This window comes from Schistocerca nitens, chromosome 1 (genome assembly GCF_023898315.1).
Source record: "Schistocerca nitens isolate TAMUIC-IGC-003100 chromosome 1, iqSchNite1.1, whole genome shotgun sequence".
In the NCBI taxonomy this organism is placed as follows: Eukaryota; Metazoa; Arthropoda; class Insecta; order Orthoptera; family Acrididae; genus Schistocerca; species Schistocerca nitens.
The window spans coordinates 676086375-676107295 of record NC_064614.1 but is presented as its reverse complement, the minus strand read 5'-3'; the positions used below and the strand labels follow the sequence as shown (position 1 = coordinate 676107295).

At 42.6% G+C, this 20921-nt stretch overlaps 1 protein-coding gene across 2 annotated transcripts in view; it reads right to left on the bottom strand.

Moving 5' to 3' along the window:
* Positions 1–2820: 2820 nt before the first annotated feature.
* The window catches only part of LOC126236795 (GTP-binding protein drn-1-like), a 342202-nt gene continuing 324101 nt past the window's right edge, over positions 2821–20921 (bottom strand). For both annotated transcript variants that reach the window (XM_049946386.1, XM_049946395.1), the window contains exons 2-5: positions 20185–20339; positions 17866–18298; positions 14579–14881; positions 2821–4085 (exon numbers count right to left, since the gene is read on the bottom strand). In XM_049946386.1, coding sequence (XP_049802343.1) covers positions 14579–14881; positions 17866–18298; positions 20185–20297 — 849 coding nt within the window. In that variant the 5' untranslated portion in view covers positions 20298–20339 and the 3' untranslated portion in view covers positions 2821–4085. The remainder of the gene's footprint in view (positions 4086–14578; positions 14882–17865; positions 18299–20184; positions 20340–20921) is intronic.

The following is a 20921-nucleotide window of genomic DNA, read 5'->3' as shown; positions in this document are numbered from 1 at the left end:
TTTTCATCAAAACATTTTTTTTCAGATCTTCATTGGACGTCTACAGAGGTGCTGATGGTTCCGTTGGATGGACTCAATGGAAGCAGAAGCATCACTCAGGAAGGCTAACGAAGGTCTAGAAAAAAACTTAGTAACAAAAGTATCATGAACCATTCCTGAACCCGCAGAGGAAACACTAGACGTTTTAATTAAACTTAGCTAATGAAAGCATCGATAAAAGTGCTTTTCCTTAGCTAAATTCAAGTCTAGATTAAAATGTATGTGTGTAACGTTTTTATGTGCAGATATTTTTTTTGTATGTGGTACCTTAATATGTACACACTTCCGTGTCGAACAGTCATCCCAGAAAAACGTCAAAAACTTTATGAGCTGAAGCTTCCTCTGCGGTCGTAACTACCAAGTGGACTGCATCTGTCTGTATGGAGTAACACTTTCGCTTCCATGTATTCACACTTCAAAAACTGACCTGCTACGCAGGGAAAATGAACACTAATGACTTGCTCTTGCTACATGTAATTGGAGGTACTAATCAAACCAAAAACATTCCACTCCAAATAGATATTAACTATTATTCTGCAAACGAAGAAAAAAATACTGCTGTAATTTTGTTGAGTACACCGTCCTCAGTCGCCAGTAGAAATATCTGCACTCATATCCATTACACCCTGTACACAATCTGTTTCGTTTTGATTTTCATAACCTCGCAGTGATTTTTGATTTTGTACGTTTTTAATCCTTCCATCCCCATGTCAGCTTGGTACAATCAGTTTATTATAAACACAGTTGCAAATGAAAAGAATAGGTAGCCTTTGAGGATTCTATAATTCTATTTTGATATGCTGAAAATTGGCCTTCAATGTCATTTAATATTATACAAATGGTAGTTCGATTCAGAGTACTACGTAATACTGACCACGCCATAACAACGAAGTTCCAAGCCACCATAACAAAATAAGCTGAGCTGAAGGTGGGCAGCTGACGACAATTGGTGGCTGCTCAAATGAGTTTTCAGAGAGTTTCTAGAAGGATGACAAGAGCTACAGTTTCAGATGATTCGATTATAAAACATATTATGGCCGCAACGCGGACAAAACTACACTAAAATGTACAAACAACAAACATAATGCTGCAAGTTTGTGATTTTTAATTTTAAAGTCAGCTAAAACATTATATGAAGCTGTTGTTCTGCAACCTCAGGCAAATAAATGACCAGAAGGTAAGTGTATCCACCAGAGTTGTGGATCTGGAATTTACTAATGGGACTCAAATTTCATACCAGATTAGTACACGAAGGTAGATCGAACCACTTCGACATGCTTTAAGGTGAGAAATAGGTGGAGGAACCTCCTTTGCAGAAAAATCTCATATACATTCATGACTGAAATAAATTTTTATCATTTCAGCGTATGAAATGCCCGTTGTCCGTGACCTGATGTCGGATGAACCGTTTTAGCTAGGACATAGCTCTGGTCTTTCTGGTGTGAGAAAACACCCCACAAATGCTTCCCAAAGCAGGTTTGCCGCGAAGAAAACACACACACACACACACACACACACAAACACAAACACAAAATGTTTAATTTTTAGAATATTCTTCCGAACTTGACAAGAAAGACAGTCGACGGTATGGGCTTGACCGTGGTAGGCTGTTGGAGCGCGAACGATGTAAAATATACTCATTCATTCTTCGAACTTGGAAATCCTGAACCCCTACGCTATGTGTGTTTTTAATGTGGTGTATCATAAAACAGAGGTTTCGTTAGGATGGGGAAATTAGTTAGTGGTTTACTTCAGAGGACTAGCCATAAAGAAACAGCGGTTTTTTATTTATTTTAATGGACGCTAAATTAAAATACCTACGGGCGGATGTAAGCAAAGTAATTCATTTTCCCAGTTAATGTTTCTACCGACATCCATCTTACGCAGAAGTGTTCTGTATAGAAAATAAAGCAAAAAAACGGGCTATGTTAAGCTACTAAGTCTGAGTGACATGCTTCGAAACGCTACATAAAGGTAGGGCAGTAACTGGCTTCGGAGATTTATGTGCTTATTTTATGGGAAAGTTACTAATCGTTGACACTGGAAACAAAATCTATAAGATAGCCCTCTCTAATTTCCCAAGGAATATTTTATGCTGAGATCACTTCGTAGAATATCGTAGTCCTCATTTTATTTTGTTACTTAATGCAACGTTTTATCCATAAAACGTTTGCTAGGTTCCTGCATAACATTAACTGGGATGGCTTCAATTTTTGAAAATAATTTTATTTATACATTTCTGTGGCGAAAGGTCTCCAATAAGGACTCAGCCTTTTTTAAGATGAGCAGAAAACGTGAAACACAGCAATAAAGTTGCTTTTGAAAACTGGAAGTTATCTGCAGCGTGTTTGCATTTTTATGAATACCACAGATACACGTATTCTTCATTGCGCGTGTCATCGATATTCCAATGCAGAGCGTCAAAGCAACTGCATCCGGAATATAGTGCGACCTGGAGCCCTTGAGAAGTGCAACTGTTACTGTAATAACATTCAGTTTTTTTCGAACCTTTATGTTTTAACAGAACACAAGGTGAGTTGTTCAGCCTTTTGCTTTATTGACACAACATTAGAGATGGCTGATACCTCTTAAGACCATCTGTCACATATATAGAGAAATCTTACATTAAATTTCCACTGGAAATTATTTTCGAAACTGCCAAGAAACGATGCCACACGAAGAAATGATGCTTTATAGAACCCTGAAATAAACATATCTATACATATTATCTCACAGATTTGGGTGTACATTAAAATGCTAAAAATATGGTAGGACTGATCCTAATATTGACCAAGAATATAATCTTAGATTTAATAGTCTTGTAAATAGTTTACAGTAAAATTTGATTAGTAATTGGTGTTTTGAAGTGGTCGTTATACATTATACGAGTACATTAACAGACTGTAGTATCAGCTTTTAGTAGCCAACTGTTGACTTACATCTCTGCCACATCCTACACTCAGCAGCATTTCATGCGACTTAGTCTTTGATAATTACAGTCGACTGCGGTCTTCACTGTAATGAATTCGGATGGATTTTACTGGCTATAATATGAATACCCCAGAAAATACTTGGTTTCACAGATATTGACATTAGATAGAAGAGACATTGAATATCAGTTTACACAATTAGTCTAAAAATAAGTATCATACGATAAGACTATTTTCTTAAAATTTAAAAATTGGAACACTGAGATGTGAGACAGTGATTGCATGGATGTTCCACTTTCAAACATTGAGAAACAGTTATGGTGTCTTATTTATTTACAGCTTTCAAATGTACGGCAGAGCTAACGCTCGTCTTTGACTTATCTGCATTACCTGAGACATAACGAAGCTTAAAATAATGAAAGCAATTCCGCTTAGTGCAATTTGCAGTGTCTTATGAAGAAGATTCAGCATTATTTTTTAATTAGTATCCAGTATAAACTGTCATTTCTTAACGAATCAGCCTATGCTTCTTTTCAAACGTTTTTACGATGACCGAATTTTAAAAGTGAACCTTGAAACACAAGCGATCTCTTGAACGCTAACAGACACAGCCTATGAGCAATACGAATAAAGCAAATATATCAGTCATTATCAAGAATAAATAAAAACATTCTTACGAGGAAGATGCCATGTGAATGACATGATTCTCCACGATGAAAAGCATCTGTGTTAAACATGAGTCTGCTGCGATGCAGCTGCTTAAATATTACCTTTTATTGTCGACTTTTTCTAAGCAGTGTGTGACAACCGCTAGGAATATTGTTGTTGGGGCGTGTTACAACGAAAGGAGCATTTGCTGTAACGCAGACTGTATAGTATCTCTCATCTTACACCAGTAGAAAAAAGGTATAATTTCATTTTTGCCTTCACCGACATCTGCGTACGTACGGGTAATTTCTTAATATAACCAAGAAGTCGCTGTCACACATCTCCGCCGATGAAAATATTTACACGTGTAGGCGCATAACGAGGACAACCATGACAGCAGTGTCTTATGCGGGGCTCACGCCGACAGGCAGAAGACGCTGCGGTGTCTCTACTCCCGTATTGCGGATTCTGAAACATGAAAGCAGCAAGCGTTGGGTACAGTTGAGCTGCTATTAAATCTTCTTCTGAGTAAAAAACTTATCAGCTGGCAATAAAAGAATGACAACATGCAAATCATGTTAAAGATAATGCAGCTATGAACATAACAACACCTGGAAGTACACGTATTAGTTATGAGTTATTGAGAAGAAAAATGTTTACAAATGCCAGTTTTCGACAGAGTAATTTCGGACATTTAATTCATTACATCTAAATTATTAATATAAGAAATTGTAGTGATACACTCATTTTCTTTAAATTACACTACCGGACATTAAAATTGCTACACCAAGAAGAAATGCAGATGATAAACGGGTTTTCATTGGACAAATATACTATACTAGAACTGACTTGTGATTACATTTTCTAGTAATTTGGGTGCATAGATCCTGAGAAATCAGTACCCAGAACAACCACCTCTGGCCATAATAACGGCCTTGATACGCCTGGGCATTGAGTCAAACAGAGCTTGGATGACGTGTACAGGTACAGCTGCCCATGAAGCTTCAACACGATACCACAGTTCGTCAAGAGTAGTGACTGGCGTGTTGTGACGAGCCAGTTGCTCGGCCACCATTGAGACGTTTTCAGTTGGTGAGAGATCTGGAGAATGTGCTGGCCAGGGCAGCAGTCGAACATTTTCTGTATCCAGAAAGGCCCGTACAGGACCTGCAACATGCGACCGTGCATTATCCTGCTGAAAAGTAGGGTTTCGCAGGAATAGAATGAAGGGTACACCCACGGGTCGTAACACATCTAAAATGTAACGTCCACTGTTCAATGTGCCGTCAATGTTAACAAGAGGTGACCGAGACATGTAACCAATGGCACCCCATATCATGTGACCGGGTGATAGGCCAGTATGGCAATGACGAATACACGCTTCCAATGTGCGTTCACCGCGATGTCGCCAAACACGGATGCGACCATCATGATACTGTAAAGAGAACCTGGATTCATCCGAAAAAATGACGTTTTGCCATTCGTGCACCCAGGTCGTCGTTGAGTACACCATCGCAGGCGCTCCTGTCTGTGATGCAGCGTCAAGGGTAACCGCAACCATGGTCTCCGAGCTGATAGTCCACGCTCCTGCAAACGTCGTCGAACTGTTCGAGCAAATGGTTGTTGTTTTGCAAAGATCCCCATCTGTTGACTCAGGGGCCGAGACGTGGCTGCACGATCCGTTACAGCCATGCGGATAAGATGCCTGTCATCTCGACTACTGGTGGTACGAGGCCGTTGGGATCCAGCACAGCGTTCCGTATTACCCTCCTGAACCCACCGATTCCATTTTCTGCTAACAGTCATTGGATCTCGACCAACGCGAGCAGCAAGGTCGCGATACGATAAACCGCAATCGCGGTAGGCTACAATCCGACCCTCATCAAATTTGGAAACGTGATGGTACGCATTTCTCCTACTTACACGAGGCATCACAACACCGCTTCACCAGGCAACGCCGGTCAACTGCTGTTTGTGTATGAGAAATCGGTTGGAAACTTTCCTCATGTCATCACGTTGTAGGTGTCGCCACCGGCGCCAACCTTGTGTGAATGCTCTGAAAAGCTGTTCATTTGCATATCACAGCATCTTCTTCCTGTCGGTTGAATTTCGCGTCTGTAGCACGTCATCTTCATGGTGTAGCAATTTTAATGACCAATAGTGTACTTTTATCAACGAAATATTATATCGATTACTTATCATTGTCACTGATAGCTTTTTCCTGTTAAGATTAGACTATTACTTTTAATATTCACTGTTATTAGACTTGTAACGGGAAATTTTGCAGAAATGAATCAAATGAAACAGAAAGTCTAAGATTAGGAAATTATTACTCAACTTTATATCCATAGGCGCTGTGCTCTGTTCTATTCAGAGGAGGATACAATCAGTACCAGTTTAGAGCCAAACATGTAATGCACGGATGGATGTATATCCACAGGAGTTTTCAATATAAACGGTTCCTAATTTACTCTGAATAGAGTGCGTGTCATAGGAGTAGTGTGGATATATATTTACTGATGAACACACAACATCGCTTTTGTTACAGCCCTGATTATTAAAATTATGACGAAGCTTTTACTGCCCCTATCAAAAGTACACTGCCGTTGATGTCCTGGGAATAACAGAAGAAATATAAATAAAATGTGGTAAGTCTTCCAAGACATAAGTATTTCAGACCTTTATGACCTAAATCAATTAATTTCAGGGAAAAGTTTGTGGTTCCACTTCATAATGAAACAACTGCAAGAAACTCTTCTCTTTCTGACATTGGACAACTTCACACTTAGGACAATGGCGTTTTCAGGCCTTTTCTTAACAGTTTCTGTTCCAGGATTACCCACGGAACTTTCTACCACCTTTACGAACACCACCTTATCTGCGTTGTTGCTACCTCGACTCGACGGCAATGAAGAAACGAGTGAAAGAGCGGCAGAGATCTCTGCTCCATGAAGAATCATAACAGCAGTAACACGAACCGACAATTGGCATCTGGTTCCAGGATAAACTGCTAGTTTCGATGCGTAGGTTGTTTATGTATTTATCGTTTAGCAAAAAAATTGGTTCAAATGGCTCCAAGCTCTATGAGACTTAACATGTGAGGTCATCATTCCCCTAGACTTAGAACTACTTAAACCTAACTAAGGACATCACACACATCCATGCCCGAGGCAGGATTCGAACCTGCGACCGTAGCGGCAGCGTGGTTCCGGACGGAAGTGCCTAGAATAGCTCGGCCATAGCGGCCGGCATCATTTAGCACAAACACTTAGATATATGTGGCATATTGGACACTTAAATTAGTAAAAATAAGCTATAAAAAGAGGTAATAAAAAGGAATAATAAAGGGAGCTATAAACCGAGCAGTTGAACGACCTTTAGAATCAGCAACGTGTAAAATTATTATAATAAACATTAAAATAGGTAATTAAAGATCAGTAAAATGAAAAATAAATTTAGAATAAATTTGATAGTGGCTTGAGAAAGATGGACTGCAAGCATTATCCCCAAATATTAAAGTCTAAGCCACCCAGCCAGGAAATTTCAGTATGTTTAAGTTCATACAGATCTGTTATTGACCCTGGGTGGACGATGATATTATAGTCTCTCACAATATGGTCCATTGTCAAGCGCACAACCCCACAGTCGCATTGAGGACTTAAGATTATCCCCATTTGCATAGAATGTACTGTAATTTGCATATAATGCTCGAATTATGTGAAGAGCTTTGCATTGCTGGCAAGGTAGTTCGAAACCAGGAGGTCTTCGCCTGGAATGGTAAATAGGACAGTGAAGCGAGGAATTATCGGCACTCCAGTCTTTCCGTTGCTGCGCTATGGTGTAGAGTAGAAGTCTGTGTCTAGCAGGCGAACCAGAAGACGGCAGCTCACAGGGAGGCAGATGAACGGTCTTGTGCGTGCCAAGAAGAACCAGCACATACTTGCTCCAATAGCTGATGTTTGCATCTCGGTGGTTAAGTGATCAAATGCAGTGAACAAAGCAAACAAAAAGCGCTTAAACGAGTATATTGGTTAACGATCAATATTATGCAAGGAATGTCCAAGTTTATAGTGCAAAGGCTATCGTGTGATGGCACGCTGGACATTGCGAATGTGTTCTGTAAAGGCGAGAGCTATTTTGATTTTGTTATTACACGGCGTGGACGTGTATATGTTATCTAGTAAAGGTGATACTGTCTTCTTATTTTATGAATGAGACTGATTCGGTTTATGCCATGTGTACAAGGACGCTATGTGAGAGTGAATTATTTTCGGGTTTGTTACACAGACAGGTGAAGGCAAAAAATAAACCGTTCTGACGTTACAGTTGATAAAGGAAGCAAGCCCGAAGAATAATCAGGACACGTTCATAGGATATCTCGACCTGGAAAAAGTGTTAGACAATGTAAAGTAGTGTAAGACGTTAGAAATTTTGGAAAAAACAGGAATAAGCTGTAGGGAAAGAGGAGTAATATACAATACATACAAAGACCAAGACGGAACAATAAGATTGGAAGGCCAAGACAGAAACGCTCGGATTACTAAGGTTATGTGACATGGTTGCAGTTTTTCGCCCCTACTATTCAATCTGTACGTTGGAGAAGCAATGACGAAAATAAAAGAAATGTGCAAGAGTGGATTCAAGGCGAAAGGTCATTAATGACAAGATTCACTCATGAGATTGCTGTCCTCAGTGAAAATGGGGGAGAATTACAGGATCTGTTGAATGAAATGAGCAGTATAATAAGTACAGGATATGGACTGAAAGCAAACCGAGGAAATACGAAAGTAAGGAGAAGCAGCAGAAATGAGGAAAGCGAGAAGCTTAACATCAGGTTTGGTGATCACGAAGTAGATGAAGTTACGGAATTCTCCTACCTTGGCAGCAAAATAACCAGTGACAGACGGAGCAGGGGTGCATTAAAAGCAGATTAGCACCGGAAATCGAGAAGTTTACGATTATGTATGCTGGGGAAAAGCTGATTTTGATTCTGTGTCATTGTGTTGAAGGCGTTTGTAATTCTTACCCTCCTGTTCGAGTCCTGCTGTCAAGTACTATATCGGACTGTTATTTAATTCTCTTCATTGTTATTGTTCTCTTTTGTGTTTAATAAATTAGTAGTTAAATTGAGCCAAAAGTGCACAAACCCCCATCCCGACCTCACTTCATCCATATCCTACACCAAAAAGCCCTTCTTGCGGAGCGCAGGTGGGGCAATGTTTCTCAACACCTGCAATCATCTTAGGGGTTGAACATTTTATGCATCCACTGAAGATATGCATCATGCTGTGTAGTTTTCCATCTAGTTTCCTTATATGGCTGCTGTTAGCCCACACCGAGGAACAGTATTCTGCTACAGGTTACATGAGTCCTGGGGTATACAGCGTCCGCGTGTGTATTTGTCGCGAACATTTTTGTGTTTGTTACGAATTAATGAACTGAGTGACTTTAATAAAAGAAACTGTGATGGTAATTCTACTAAACGTTGCTCTGTAGAAAACCAGTGACAATAGACAAGTGATACTGTGGTGTCACCGCCAGACACCACACTTGCTAGGTGGTAGCTTTAAATCGGCCGCGGTCCATTTGTACATGTCGGACCCGCGTGTCGCCACTGTCAGTGATCGCAGATCGAGCGCCACCACACGGCAGGTCTCGAGAGACTTACTAGCACTCGCCCCAGTTGTACGGACGACGTAGCTAGCGATGCACACTGACGAAGCCTCGCTCATTTCCAGAGCAGATAGAATAGCCTTCAGCTAAGTCAATGGCTACGACCTAGCAAGGCGCCATTAGCATTACATAGCTTGTATCTAAAGAGTCTCACTTGTATCATCAAGAGCGATGTACCACAAGGATGGATTAAAGTTAAGTATTCCAGGAGCTACGTACTTTTCTTTATAGCATTCATTACGTATCCTGTTTCAGTCCTATCTACTAGCCTGCGTGAGTTAACGCGTGCCTTTCGGCTACTTCCAAGTGGCGTGGTTGTCTTACTACGCCACAACAGATACAATATGCTACGAAACAGTATATTTATGTCTGTGACTCTTACAATTTATTATGTATATATAAGCGCCATTGTGATAGCGTCTCTCTCCTTGACATTCTCTCTCTGGAGCTGTTTCTCTGACTCTGTTGTTGTTATCAGATCGTTCTGCATCTTCCAGGTCAATACGGCTGTTATTAATTGTGAAATAGATTTTAACTTAAACTGTAATGTAATGGTTTCATTTTGTGGTTGTAATCGCCACGCGTCAGATACCAAAGCATTTACAGCAATTCTAGTATGCTGGCAGTCGATACAATGTAGCATCGCAGGAGCTACAAGACAGCCGCCGATAAACGGCAACTTTGAATTTCAGTCGCTCAAATGCTGGAGCAGCTAGTATAACATTTCTATTTCACAGGAACATGCGGACCTGGAGGAGATTTTATTTACATCGAAACTAGTAGGTGTGCAACAATTGATTGATTTTTCTGCTCACTTGTCTGCGAACCAACGAAGTCGTAGTTTCAAGTCATAAAGGAAAGGTGTGGAATTATGCACTGTTAAACCGGTATAGTGAAAAATATTTACGACAGTGTAGTAAAGTTGATTTTGCTGTGCGAAATTAGGTCTTTGCATAGACGTAGTTACGGACTCTTACTGTCCCAAGAGTGTCTTTTTCTTCGTCTTTGCTTATAACAGCATTTACGCCACGCAATCACAATAATGAAATGTCAGGCTCAATTGATGATTATTATAACAAATGTAATTTACGTCGCAAACGAAAGTGCTAGACTCAGAAACCATTCAATATTTTACGAGATAATTTCCAAACAATACTGGGATTTATGCAAAGAAAACAAAAACATATTTAATTTCGAAAAACAAAAAAGTTTTGAAATATGAGACACCACAAAATTGGCACACTACACTTGTGGGATCATATATACTACGTGATCAAAAGTATCCGGATACACCCAAAAACATACGTTTTACATATTAGGTGCATTGTGCCGCCACCTACTGCCAGGTACTCCATATCAGCGACCATTACACATCGTGAGAGAGCAGAATGGGGCGCTCCGCGGAAGTCACGGACTTCGAACGTAGTCAGGTGATTGGGTGTCACTTGTGTCATACGTCTGTACTCGGGATTTCCACGCTCCTAAGCATCCCTAGATCTACAGTTTCCGATTTTATAGTGAAAGCGTACAGGCCGACTTCGTCTGTTGACTGACAGAGACCGCCGACAGTTGAACAGGGTCGTAATGTGTAATAGACAGACATCTATCTAGGCAATCACACATGAATTCCAAACTGCATCAGGATCCACTGCAAGTATTATGACAGGCGGGAGGAGAGAAAACTTGGATTTCATGGTCGAGCGGCTGCTCATAAGCCACACATCATGCCGGTAAATGCCACACGACGCCTCGCTTGATGTAAGGAGCCTAAACAATGGGCGATTGAACAGTGTTGTATGGAGTGACGAATCACGGTACGCAATGTGGCGATCCGATGGCAGGCGTGGGTGTGGCGAATGTCCGATGAACGTCATCTGCCAGTGTGTGTAGTGCGATGGTGTTATGGAGTGGTCGTGTTTTTCGTGGAATGGGCTTCAACCACTTGCCCCTTGTTGTTTTGCGTGGCACTATGGCAGCAGAGACCTACATTGATGTTTTAAGCACATTCTTGCTTCCCACTGTTGAAGAGAAGTTCGGGGATGGCGATTGCATCTTTCAACACGGCCTGTGGCGGAGTGGTTACACGACAATTGCATCCAGTGGACTGACCTGCACAGAGTCCTGACCTGAGTCCTACAGAACACCTTTGGGATGTTTTGGAATGACGACTTCGTGCCAGGCCTCACCGACCGACATCGATAACTCTCCTCAGTGCAGCTCTCAGTGAATAATGGGCTGCCATTCCCCAAGAAACCTTCCAGCACCTGACTGAACGTATGCCTGCGAGAGTGGAAGCTGTCATCAAGGCTAAGGGGGGGGGGGGGAGGGGGGCAAGACCATACTGAATTCGAGCATTACCGATGGAGGGCGCCACGGATACTTTATACACTGTTGCGACTGATATTAATTGTATGTACGTTCTTTTTTCATGAAATACGTACGATATTGACCACGAGAAGCCGCAAAATAACTGTAATGCTATACAAGGATTTAGGCAGTATTGAATTTCCTGTGTCGAGTAATAAGTAAAGTGAACGTACAAAAGATTAATTTATGGTGTTGGTAGTATTGTTCGTGGCTGTGCAGCGCCGAACATTGTGTGTTGTTGCTTCTTGTGTAGAGATTTGGCGTTTTTTGTACCAAACACGTGCTGTATTTCATGCGACGATTCATAGTTAGGCCTAGGAAACAGATAGAACAGAAAGCTAGCCAAGGCTCGTCTGCACCAGAAACAGTGCAAGACACTGAAGCAGATAACCTAACAGGACATACTAAAGATGATTCTCGGCAAGGTTCCGTAACAATTAGTGTAGCCTACTTTTTGCACCATCTGTAACAGAAAATACTGCGATGGAAGGCACAAGTGCTGATGCACCTAAAAGTTGTAGGTTGGGAAACGGAAGGGTTAGAGGATAATCCGATCTGTTCGCCTATACCAGATCCTTTCGCTGAACTCCTACGTAAGTTAGAAGGAAGTGACAAAGAACGAGATCGCTTGCAAGGAGAACGCGAGAGAGAACTTGATAACATGTTGGAAGAATAATTAGCCGAACGTGGAAAAGATCGCTATCGCTTACGAGCAGAACATGAGATAAGGCTCGGTAGGAATTTATTCGCCGAAATGAAAGATATAAAGGATGAATTTGCAGAATTATAAAGGGCAGTCAACGATGTACCAGATTGGTGCAGTCCTTTTCCCCGCAGCTAGAATCTTAACAAGCCGGACGCTTGGCTGTATAGGAAGAAGAGCGTCACTAACTGAACAGTTTAATAATCTTGCAGTAGATGAAAAAAAAATGGTTCATATGGCTCTGAGCACTATGGGACTTAACTGCTGTGGTCATCAGTCCCCTAGAACTTAGAACTACTTAAACCTAACTAACCTAAGGACATCACACACATTCATGCCCCAGGCAGGATTCGAACCTGCGACCGTAGCGGTCGCGCGGTTCCAGACTGAAGCGCATAGAACCGCTCGGCCACTCCGGCCGGCTGCAAACAAAAAGTCGAACAAAAATTTGCTGAGAAAGTAAAGAATAGAGAATCTGAGTTCAATAAATGGCCAAATAGCAAACATAACGAGCTCACCGATCGGTTAGAAACTCTAGCAAAACTGCAATACAATGCCTAACAAGCGAAATCCGAAGCAACAATGCTGGCAACAGAGGTTCCGCTTCAGTTGAGTCAGAGGTCAGACGTAACACCGCAAAAAAAAAAGAAAGAAACATAGCAACTCGCTCTGGCAGCAATGTGGTACAGAATTTTTTGACACGAATCGCAGTCCAGTAGACATATTGTTAACTGTGGTATGACATGTGAAAATACGTACGGTAATGAGAGCAGTTTTTTGTGCGTATTCGAGTAGAAATGCACATGCACATCGAAAAGTCACAGCGCAATAAATAAACAATATCTATCAGTTGCGGGTGGCAGTGCCTACGGTTTCTGACTTATTGCTTGAAGAAAACTTGATTAAACATAGGCAGCTTGAACCATATACTGATGAAAAGGAATCTGTCCACCTGGTTGTGTTCATTTGAGGTGGTGGTGGTGGTTAGTGTTTAACGTCCCGTCGACAACGAGGTCATTAGAGACGGAGCGCAAGCTCGGGTTAGGGAAGGATTGGGAAGGAAATCGGCCGTGCCCTTTCAAAGGAACCATCCCGGCATTTGCCTGAAACGATTTAGGGAAATCACGGAAAACCTAAATCAGGATGGCCGGAGACGGGATTGAACCTTCGTCCTCCCGAATGTTCATTTGAGGTTTTTAAAATATATTACCTAGTGTCTGGAGTGAGAAGCATAAAATGCAGTTTGTCTCACATGCAATTCAGGTGGCAGAGTCTTGCGATACAAAAGAACAATTGGAAGAAGCGTTTGTAGCGAAATTATGGTAAATCAGTGAGCAAGAGCGTTTACGTACAAAAATCTACAGCCCAGAATTATATAACTAAAAACATGGTTCTTTGAGGAAGTATGTTGAAAGGTATATAAATAAAATAAAAATATAGAAAATTGTATCACCAAATTTTAATCCTGGATGGTTGATGCCAGTAGGAACGAAAATTACTTATGTTGTGTAGGTCGACAACGCCCCATTTTTAAACTACGGAAAGTTGCCGCCAAGCGCTCCGACTGGCCGCTGAACTGCCCTGTTGCCAGATGCTCTGGACAACGCATGACCACGAATGCTTTGCCAGCCGGAGATTGTGATGTATCCAAAGCTGCCCGCACGCTCAGTTTAGCGCACTAGCCTTGCACTCTGGGGCCTGAGGGTGAATCCGCCGGGGTGCCGACACATCCATTGTAGTTTCATGATAAGATGTACCGGGAACAAACCCGTCAACAGCTGTGAGTTCGAGTGCAGGAAGTCTGTTACAAATTGCGTTAGGCCTGAAAAGTGCCTTTTTTGTGGCTTATAATTCACACCCAGTCTTCGTCTTAATTCATGTAGAAAATACAGCCTTGTAAACTCGGATAAATTATATTGAAATAGTTTGTTTATCTGTCGGTACGATCTGTCATTACAAGAGACGCATCATCCAGTAACACCGAAAAGCTTCTGTCTATTGAAGAAAGAGGAGTAGGCGTTAGCGAACCTTCGACGACCAGGTCGTTGAAGAAATAGATAATATTAGGGAAGATATCGGACGTTTCCGTTTCAGAGCAACAGTGTTGGAATTCGGTTTAAGAGATTTAGTGATTTGATGGGAAACCAAGTTGAAAAGGGCTGTCCTCTGGGATACACGTGCAGAGCTTCATCATTGAATCACGTCGCTCGGTACGTACCTATGAGAGAACGCAGGAGTTCCTCTTGGCGTGCTTCTCGCGCAGCTCCTGCAGGTGCTGCAGCTGCTGGGGAGACGGGATGTGCGAGGAGGCGCTGGCGCCAGGCCCCTCGGAGATGGAGTGGCGCGCCAGCGACAGCTTGCGCCGCCGCCGTAGCGCCGGGCTCAGGTTGTACTTCACCTTGGCCTGCGCCAGCAGCTCCTTGAACACCTCCGTCACGTTCACGTCGTCTTTGGCCGACGCCTCCACGAAGCCGTTCTCCCAGTCCACCGTCACCACAGACTCTGTCGTCTCCAGCTCCACCTGTTGCGCAAAGAGATAAAGAAAATGTCGTGTTAGAACGCCAGAAAAAATTACGATGTGCCAATAGTAGCGCGTGAACAAAAGCTACTATATGTTCGAAGGGTTGACAGGACGGATTGACACTAATAAGCAACGACGAAGGGACTCACCACGAAGGACTTATCCGAATGGGGCAGAAGTCAGTAGAATTGATGTGCATGTACAGACAAGCAAAGGATTACATTTCAGGAAAATTTCATGACTGATTCAATAGAAAGAGATTCATAAAAGTAACAAGCAAATAACAGGTTGGTCGACCTCTACCCCTTTTGTAAGCAGTTATTTGGCTTGTTGATTGAGAGAGCTGTTGTATATCCACATGAGTGATATTGGGTCAAATTCTGTGCAATTGGGGCGTTAGATTGTCAAAAACACGAGCTTCTGTGAGGGCCTTGTCTATAATTCTCCGAACGTTGTCAGTGGGTATGGTATGGTTTGGCACGCACGAAGGCAGGCGGTAGAAATTCTTGACGAGTGGAGAAGGGCGTAATCTTGGTGAAATGTAAGCCGAGGTTGGATTACAGTGAAGAGTAATAAAACGAGGCGTAGAATATCGTCGACGTACTGCTGTACTGTAAGTGTGCCACCGAGGACGACCATAGAGGTCCTACTACGAAAAGAATTGACGTCCCAGAGCATCACTCCTGGTTGCCGTATCATATGACGGCTCGTAGTCAATGTGTGGTTTGTCGGTGAGTAGATGCTAGTCTGTTGGATGGGATCAGTGCAGTAAGAAGCGTGTACAGAACGGCGGAAGCGAGCTATCGTGTTTGGAGGTGTCCAAGACAACACCGTGCGTAAAGTTGGCAAATTTGTTGTATCGACGACGACTGTCGAGAGTGTCTGAAATGAATGGTGTAGAACTTCCAGGCCTCTAACGCGCCATAAGAAGAATAGTCGTAAATAGTCTGTAAGCGACAGGGACCAGAGAGAGTTCACCGCTTGTCAATGACAACCGGCTTCAACTCGGTCAGGAATTGCTACTACCTGTGAATGCAGGTCCATCTCATTCAGTTTCTGAGCAAAAATTGCGAAAGGAACAGCATGAAACTGATCTTTTCAGTCGAAACTAAACTCCACCCGAGTAGACACTTTCGTGTGATACTGCTTTCTTGTAGACTACAGCATCATCGGCAAACAGTCTAATGCCGCTGTCAATACCATCAACAAAATCGTTTATGTAAATCGTAAAAAGCAGCGGACTTATTACGCTGCCCTGGGGTACACCTGAAGTTACGCTTGTTTCTGTTGAAGTCATCACATTCAGGACGACATACTGCTCTCTGTCTGTTTGAAAAATTTTTATCCAACCACATGTCATTGAATAGACCATAAGAGCGCACTTTTTGGAGCAAGCGACAGTGTGGAACTGAGTCGAATGCCTTTCGAAAGTCGAGAAATATGACATTAACCTGGGAGCCGGTATCTAGAGCCTGTTGTATATCATGCACAAAGAGGGCCAGCTGTGTCTCACATAACCGCTGCTTCCTAAAACCGTGCTGGTTTCTGCAGATGAACTTCTCAGAGTCTAGAAACGTCATTATGTCTGAACACAAAAGATGTTCCATGATTCTACAACATATCGATGTCAGTGAAATTGGCAGGTAATTATGTGCATCCGAATTTCTACCCTTTTTATAGATTGCTATGACCTGGGCCTTCTTCCAGTCCCGTGGAACTTTCCGCTGTTCCAATGATCTTTCATAGATGATGGATAAGAATGGTGCTATATTTGTAGCACAGCCAACATATAATCTTACAGGGATACCGTCTGGGCCAGATGCCTTCCTGGCGTCTAAGGATCTTAAGTGCTTTACAATCCCAGATACTCTAAACACTATGTCAGCCATCCTTGTTCGATAACTGAAAGGGAGAATGGTGCTGCAGTCCTCTAACGTAAACGAGTTTTTGAAAGCTAGGTTTAGAATTTCGGCCTTGTGTTTAACAACATCTGTTACATTACCCGTACTGTCAGCAAGAGAAGGTATTGAATTATTTGTAGCGTTCATAGATTTTACGTACGACCGAAATTTCTTGTGGTTATTTTTAGAATCTGCAGATAATATATTACTTTCAAATTCGTTAAAAGAATCTGTCATTGACCTTTTGACAGCTGGTTTCATTTCGCATAATTTCTGTTTGTCAGCGGGGTAGTGACTACGTTTAAAACGACTCTGCAAAATTCTCTGCTTTCTCAGCAACTTCCTAATATGTTTGTTGTACCAACAGCTTACAACTTCGAAACGTAAACAGCTGTAGGTGAAAACAATAGCTGTCTATAGAGGTATGAAGAGACGTTGTCATAAAGACGTTTAAATCGCGTTGTAGACACGCAGAGCAATAGCACCCAGCGTGCAGGAACGGGACATGTAACTTGAAATATTGTTTATAATCCAGTTCTGAGTTAAATAAACACTACAGAGACTTTGAATTTTGCGGGCAACGTTTCTTAATTTGGATACTGCAGTTATATATTTGTACATTACGCGTATTTCTTTGTACGACTGTTTCACAGTTGCAAAGGCGTCTACGAGGAATACATGGGAATGAAATTTTTCCGATATTACGTTGCATTCACAGTTTTTTTTGTTTTTATTTTATTTTATTTTATTTTATTTTACATTTTTTTTTTTTTTGAAGAGGAAATTGGCGAAATGAGTACATGGATAATGCTGGGTTTGTCAGCTAGTACAAAATGCAGGGCGATGCTGCAATCCTCCTAGGTATACTCGTGTCTAAGATAGTTAACGTACCGCTGTTAGCGCAGCACATCCCGTAAACATGCCCATTGTTTTGAAAATATTTTCAGTAGAACGATAAAAAGAGGAAAAAGAATGCAGTTTCTTCATAACTGACAATATTTGCATAATCTACATTACTAAGTTACGCGCATTAAGGGATATTGTACTTATGACTAGGCTTTCGTATTTGTGTCAGGGACGCACCTCCCGCTGCTCCTCCGCCAGGTCAGTCTTGTTGCCGACTACGACGATGGGGGCGGGCGCGGCGCCCTTCGTCTCGAGGATCTGGTCGCGCAGCGCCCGCACCTCCTCGAAAGTTCCGGCGTCGGTGACGTCGTAGACGAGGATGAAGGCGTCCGCCGAGGAGATGGAGAGGGCGCGCATGGCGGGGAACTCGTAAGCGCCGGACGTGTCGAGGATGTCGAGCGTGAGGCGCACGCCGGCCACGCTGAACTCGCCGTGGTGCATCTCCTCCACCGTGCGCTTGTACTTGTCGGAGAAGGTGCCGTACAGGAAGCGCGAGATGATGGACGACTTGCCCACCTTGGCGGCGCCCATCACGACGATGCGGTGGCGCGCGTCCGTCGCCGGGGAGCTGCTCCCCGAGGGCTCGGCGTCCACGCGGCTCGTGGACCGGCTGCACACCAGAGCACAGGGTTTGGATACAGTGGACACATGAATTATTTTACTACTTGTAATACACTGATACTGCATTCTCCATTCAAATTGTGTTTGAGGAAACTGTTCTTTTTATTTATTACTCAACTGCACGAATCTTTCATCGATTAACTAAATTCCTCCTGTACGAATAGCCTACCCTTTTTTGGTAACTTGACAGTAAGCATTCTATCGTCTCGCCATTGAACTCCCAGCAAGCCTTTTCTGCCGTCATTATATCTGCAATCATGAAATCAGACTCTACATATTATCACAAGGAAACTTTGTCTCCTTTTAAGTGAGCAAGAATTCATACCAGCTCACACTCCGCTGCAGAGTGAAAATCTCATTCTGGAAACATCCCCCAGGCTGTGGCTAAGCCATGTCTCCGCAATATCCTTTCTTTCAGGAGTGCTAGTTCTGCAAGGTTCGCAGGAGAGCTTCTGTAAAGTTTGGAAGGTAGGAGACGAGATACTGGCAGAAGTAAAGCTGTGAGGCCGGGCGTGAGTCGTGCTTCGGTAGCTCAGATGGTAGAGCACTTGCCCGCGAAAGGCAGAGGTCCCGAGTTCGAGTCTCGGTCGGGCACACAGTTTTAATCTGCCAGGAAGTTTCAATTCTGAACATATTCCCTTTCTCCATTTCATTCTCTTCTCTTCAGCATAGCCCTGGAAGACAAGAGCAAGTCAACTGAATCTTGAAACCTCCTGGCAGATTAAAACTGTGTGCCGGACGGAGACTCGAACTCGGGACCTTTGCATTTCGCGGGCAAGTGCTCTACCAACTGAGCTACCCAAGCACGACTCACGCCCCGTCCTCACAGCTTCAAAAATTTTTGAGAATTCTGGCAAAAGTGAGAGTAGTCGCAAGCTTGGTTCTATTTCCATTCTTCCCTTTTTATACACAAGTTTAACTTCAATATACGGGTAATTGGGAAAAGCTTCAGTTGTAAACGACGGTTACTCAAATTATTTAATACGTACGTCAGTCTGAGGAACATTCTTTGAATCACTTTGTTGATATTTTATCATAACAGCTACCTTTTTATAAGGTTTATGGTTGTTATTACTAAGCCTTTGTAGTAAGAGTATATTCATATTACTGAACTCCTTCTTGTGACATAAACTCACGCAGAAAGAATGCGACCATATTGCAAATCAGTAGGAGTACTGCGCAACTGCTGTACTGTCCTCTAAATAAGAACCCATCAGCAGATAAACGAATTACTTCGTTTGACGCGTTTCGGATAGAACCCGTTCTCAGATTGTCACCATCATTTCGGTGACCAGATACATGAAGACAGTATGTAGTAAGCAAAGCTGTTATGGAAATAGTGCATTACTCCTATTGATAAACCCCTCCCTTTTAATAGTAGATATGAAAGTCCTGCTCTACTGTGCACATCTGTTACCAAAGTATGAGTTACGTTTAAAGCTGCATGCGACTCATCATTTTCGTTGCACCAGTCTCCTCCTTCTACATTTTCCACTTTTTAATTATTTTGTTTGCTAATGATATTATCTTTTTGTTTGATGTCTGTATTAAAATCTTGAGTACCTTGTAATATGCCGTGTAATGGCTACAGCATCAGACATGTTTATGACTGAGAGATAGTTCCTTTTTGCCCAAGATGGCTTTAGTCCTCACCTAGTCTACGTCCTTTTTGTAGACTCTGACGTAAGCAGTGTTCTATCAGGAGACAAAACAGCTTTCAAATAAGGTGGAGGCTTTATTTGTAAGTGTATTATATATGTCATTCACGTCACGAGTAGTACGTACATAACTGCAGTCAATGTATTTGAGGAATTGCCTAAGACACTCAGTGTTTGACTTTCTGACTCCCAAGAGTTGAGATTTAGCGGTACTGACCTGGGCGTGTGCAGCTTGCCCTCTCCCTCGGCATCGTCCTTGAAGAAGGACGGCTGGAGGCTGAACCTGCGCCGAAACTGGGGGCGCGCCTTCACTGGTCGGTTGGGCGACATGGCCTCCTCAGCGGCGGCTGTCCATGAGGGTACCTGCAACAGCTGCGCGCCGCCGCCCGTCACACTCAGCCTGAGCAATGAGCACTAGGTTGGTGCATGCGTTCGTAGCGTTTTTCCGTAAGTTAAATAAACACAACAGGTACACATAACAGAGACTTCAGCCATCAATAATATATTGTCCTTCGATATTTACAATAGTCTGCCAACGACGGGTAACTTTCCCATTCCGCGACTGTACATATCACATGGAGTAGCATCGCTTCACGCAGTGTTGATGCTCGTTTTCGCGGATTGCGCCAGCAAGACGGCTTCGTTGCTGACAATAACCTCGGGAAAGCAATTTGTAGTATACCATACCGTCGCTGTTCCACCAGATGCATAACATTATCTTTCGTGGATACGCACAGATCTGCTCAATCAGGGCTCAACCGTCGCTTTCTTTTCCTTGGATGTGTGTGATGTCCTTAGGTTAGTTATGTTTAATTAGTTCTAAATTCTAGGCGACTGATGACCTCAGAAGTTAAGTCGCGTAGTGCTCAGAGCCATTTTAACCATCTTTTCCTTGTGTTAGCATAAACACACAATTTCTCGTCACCAGTAACGAACGGTAGAGGATAGGAATGG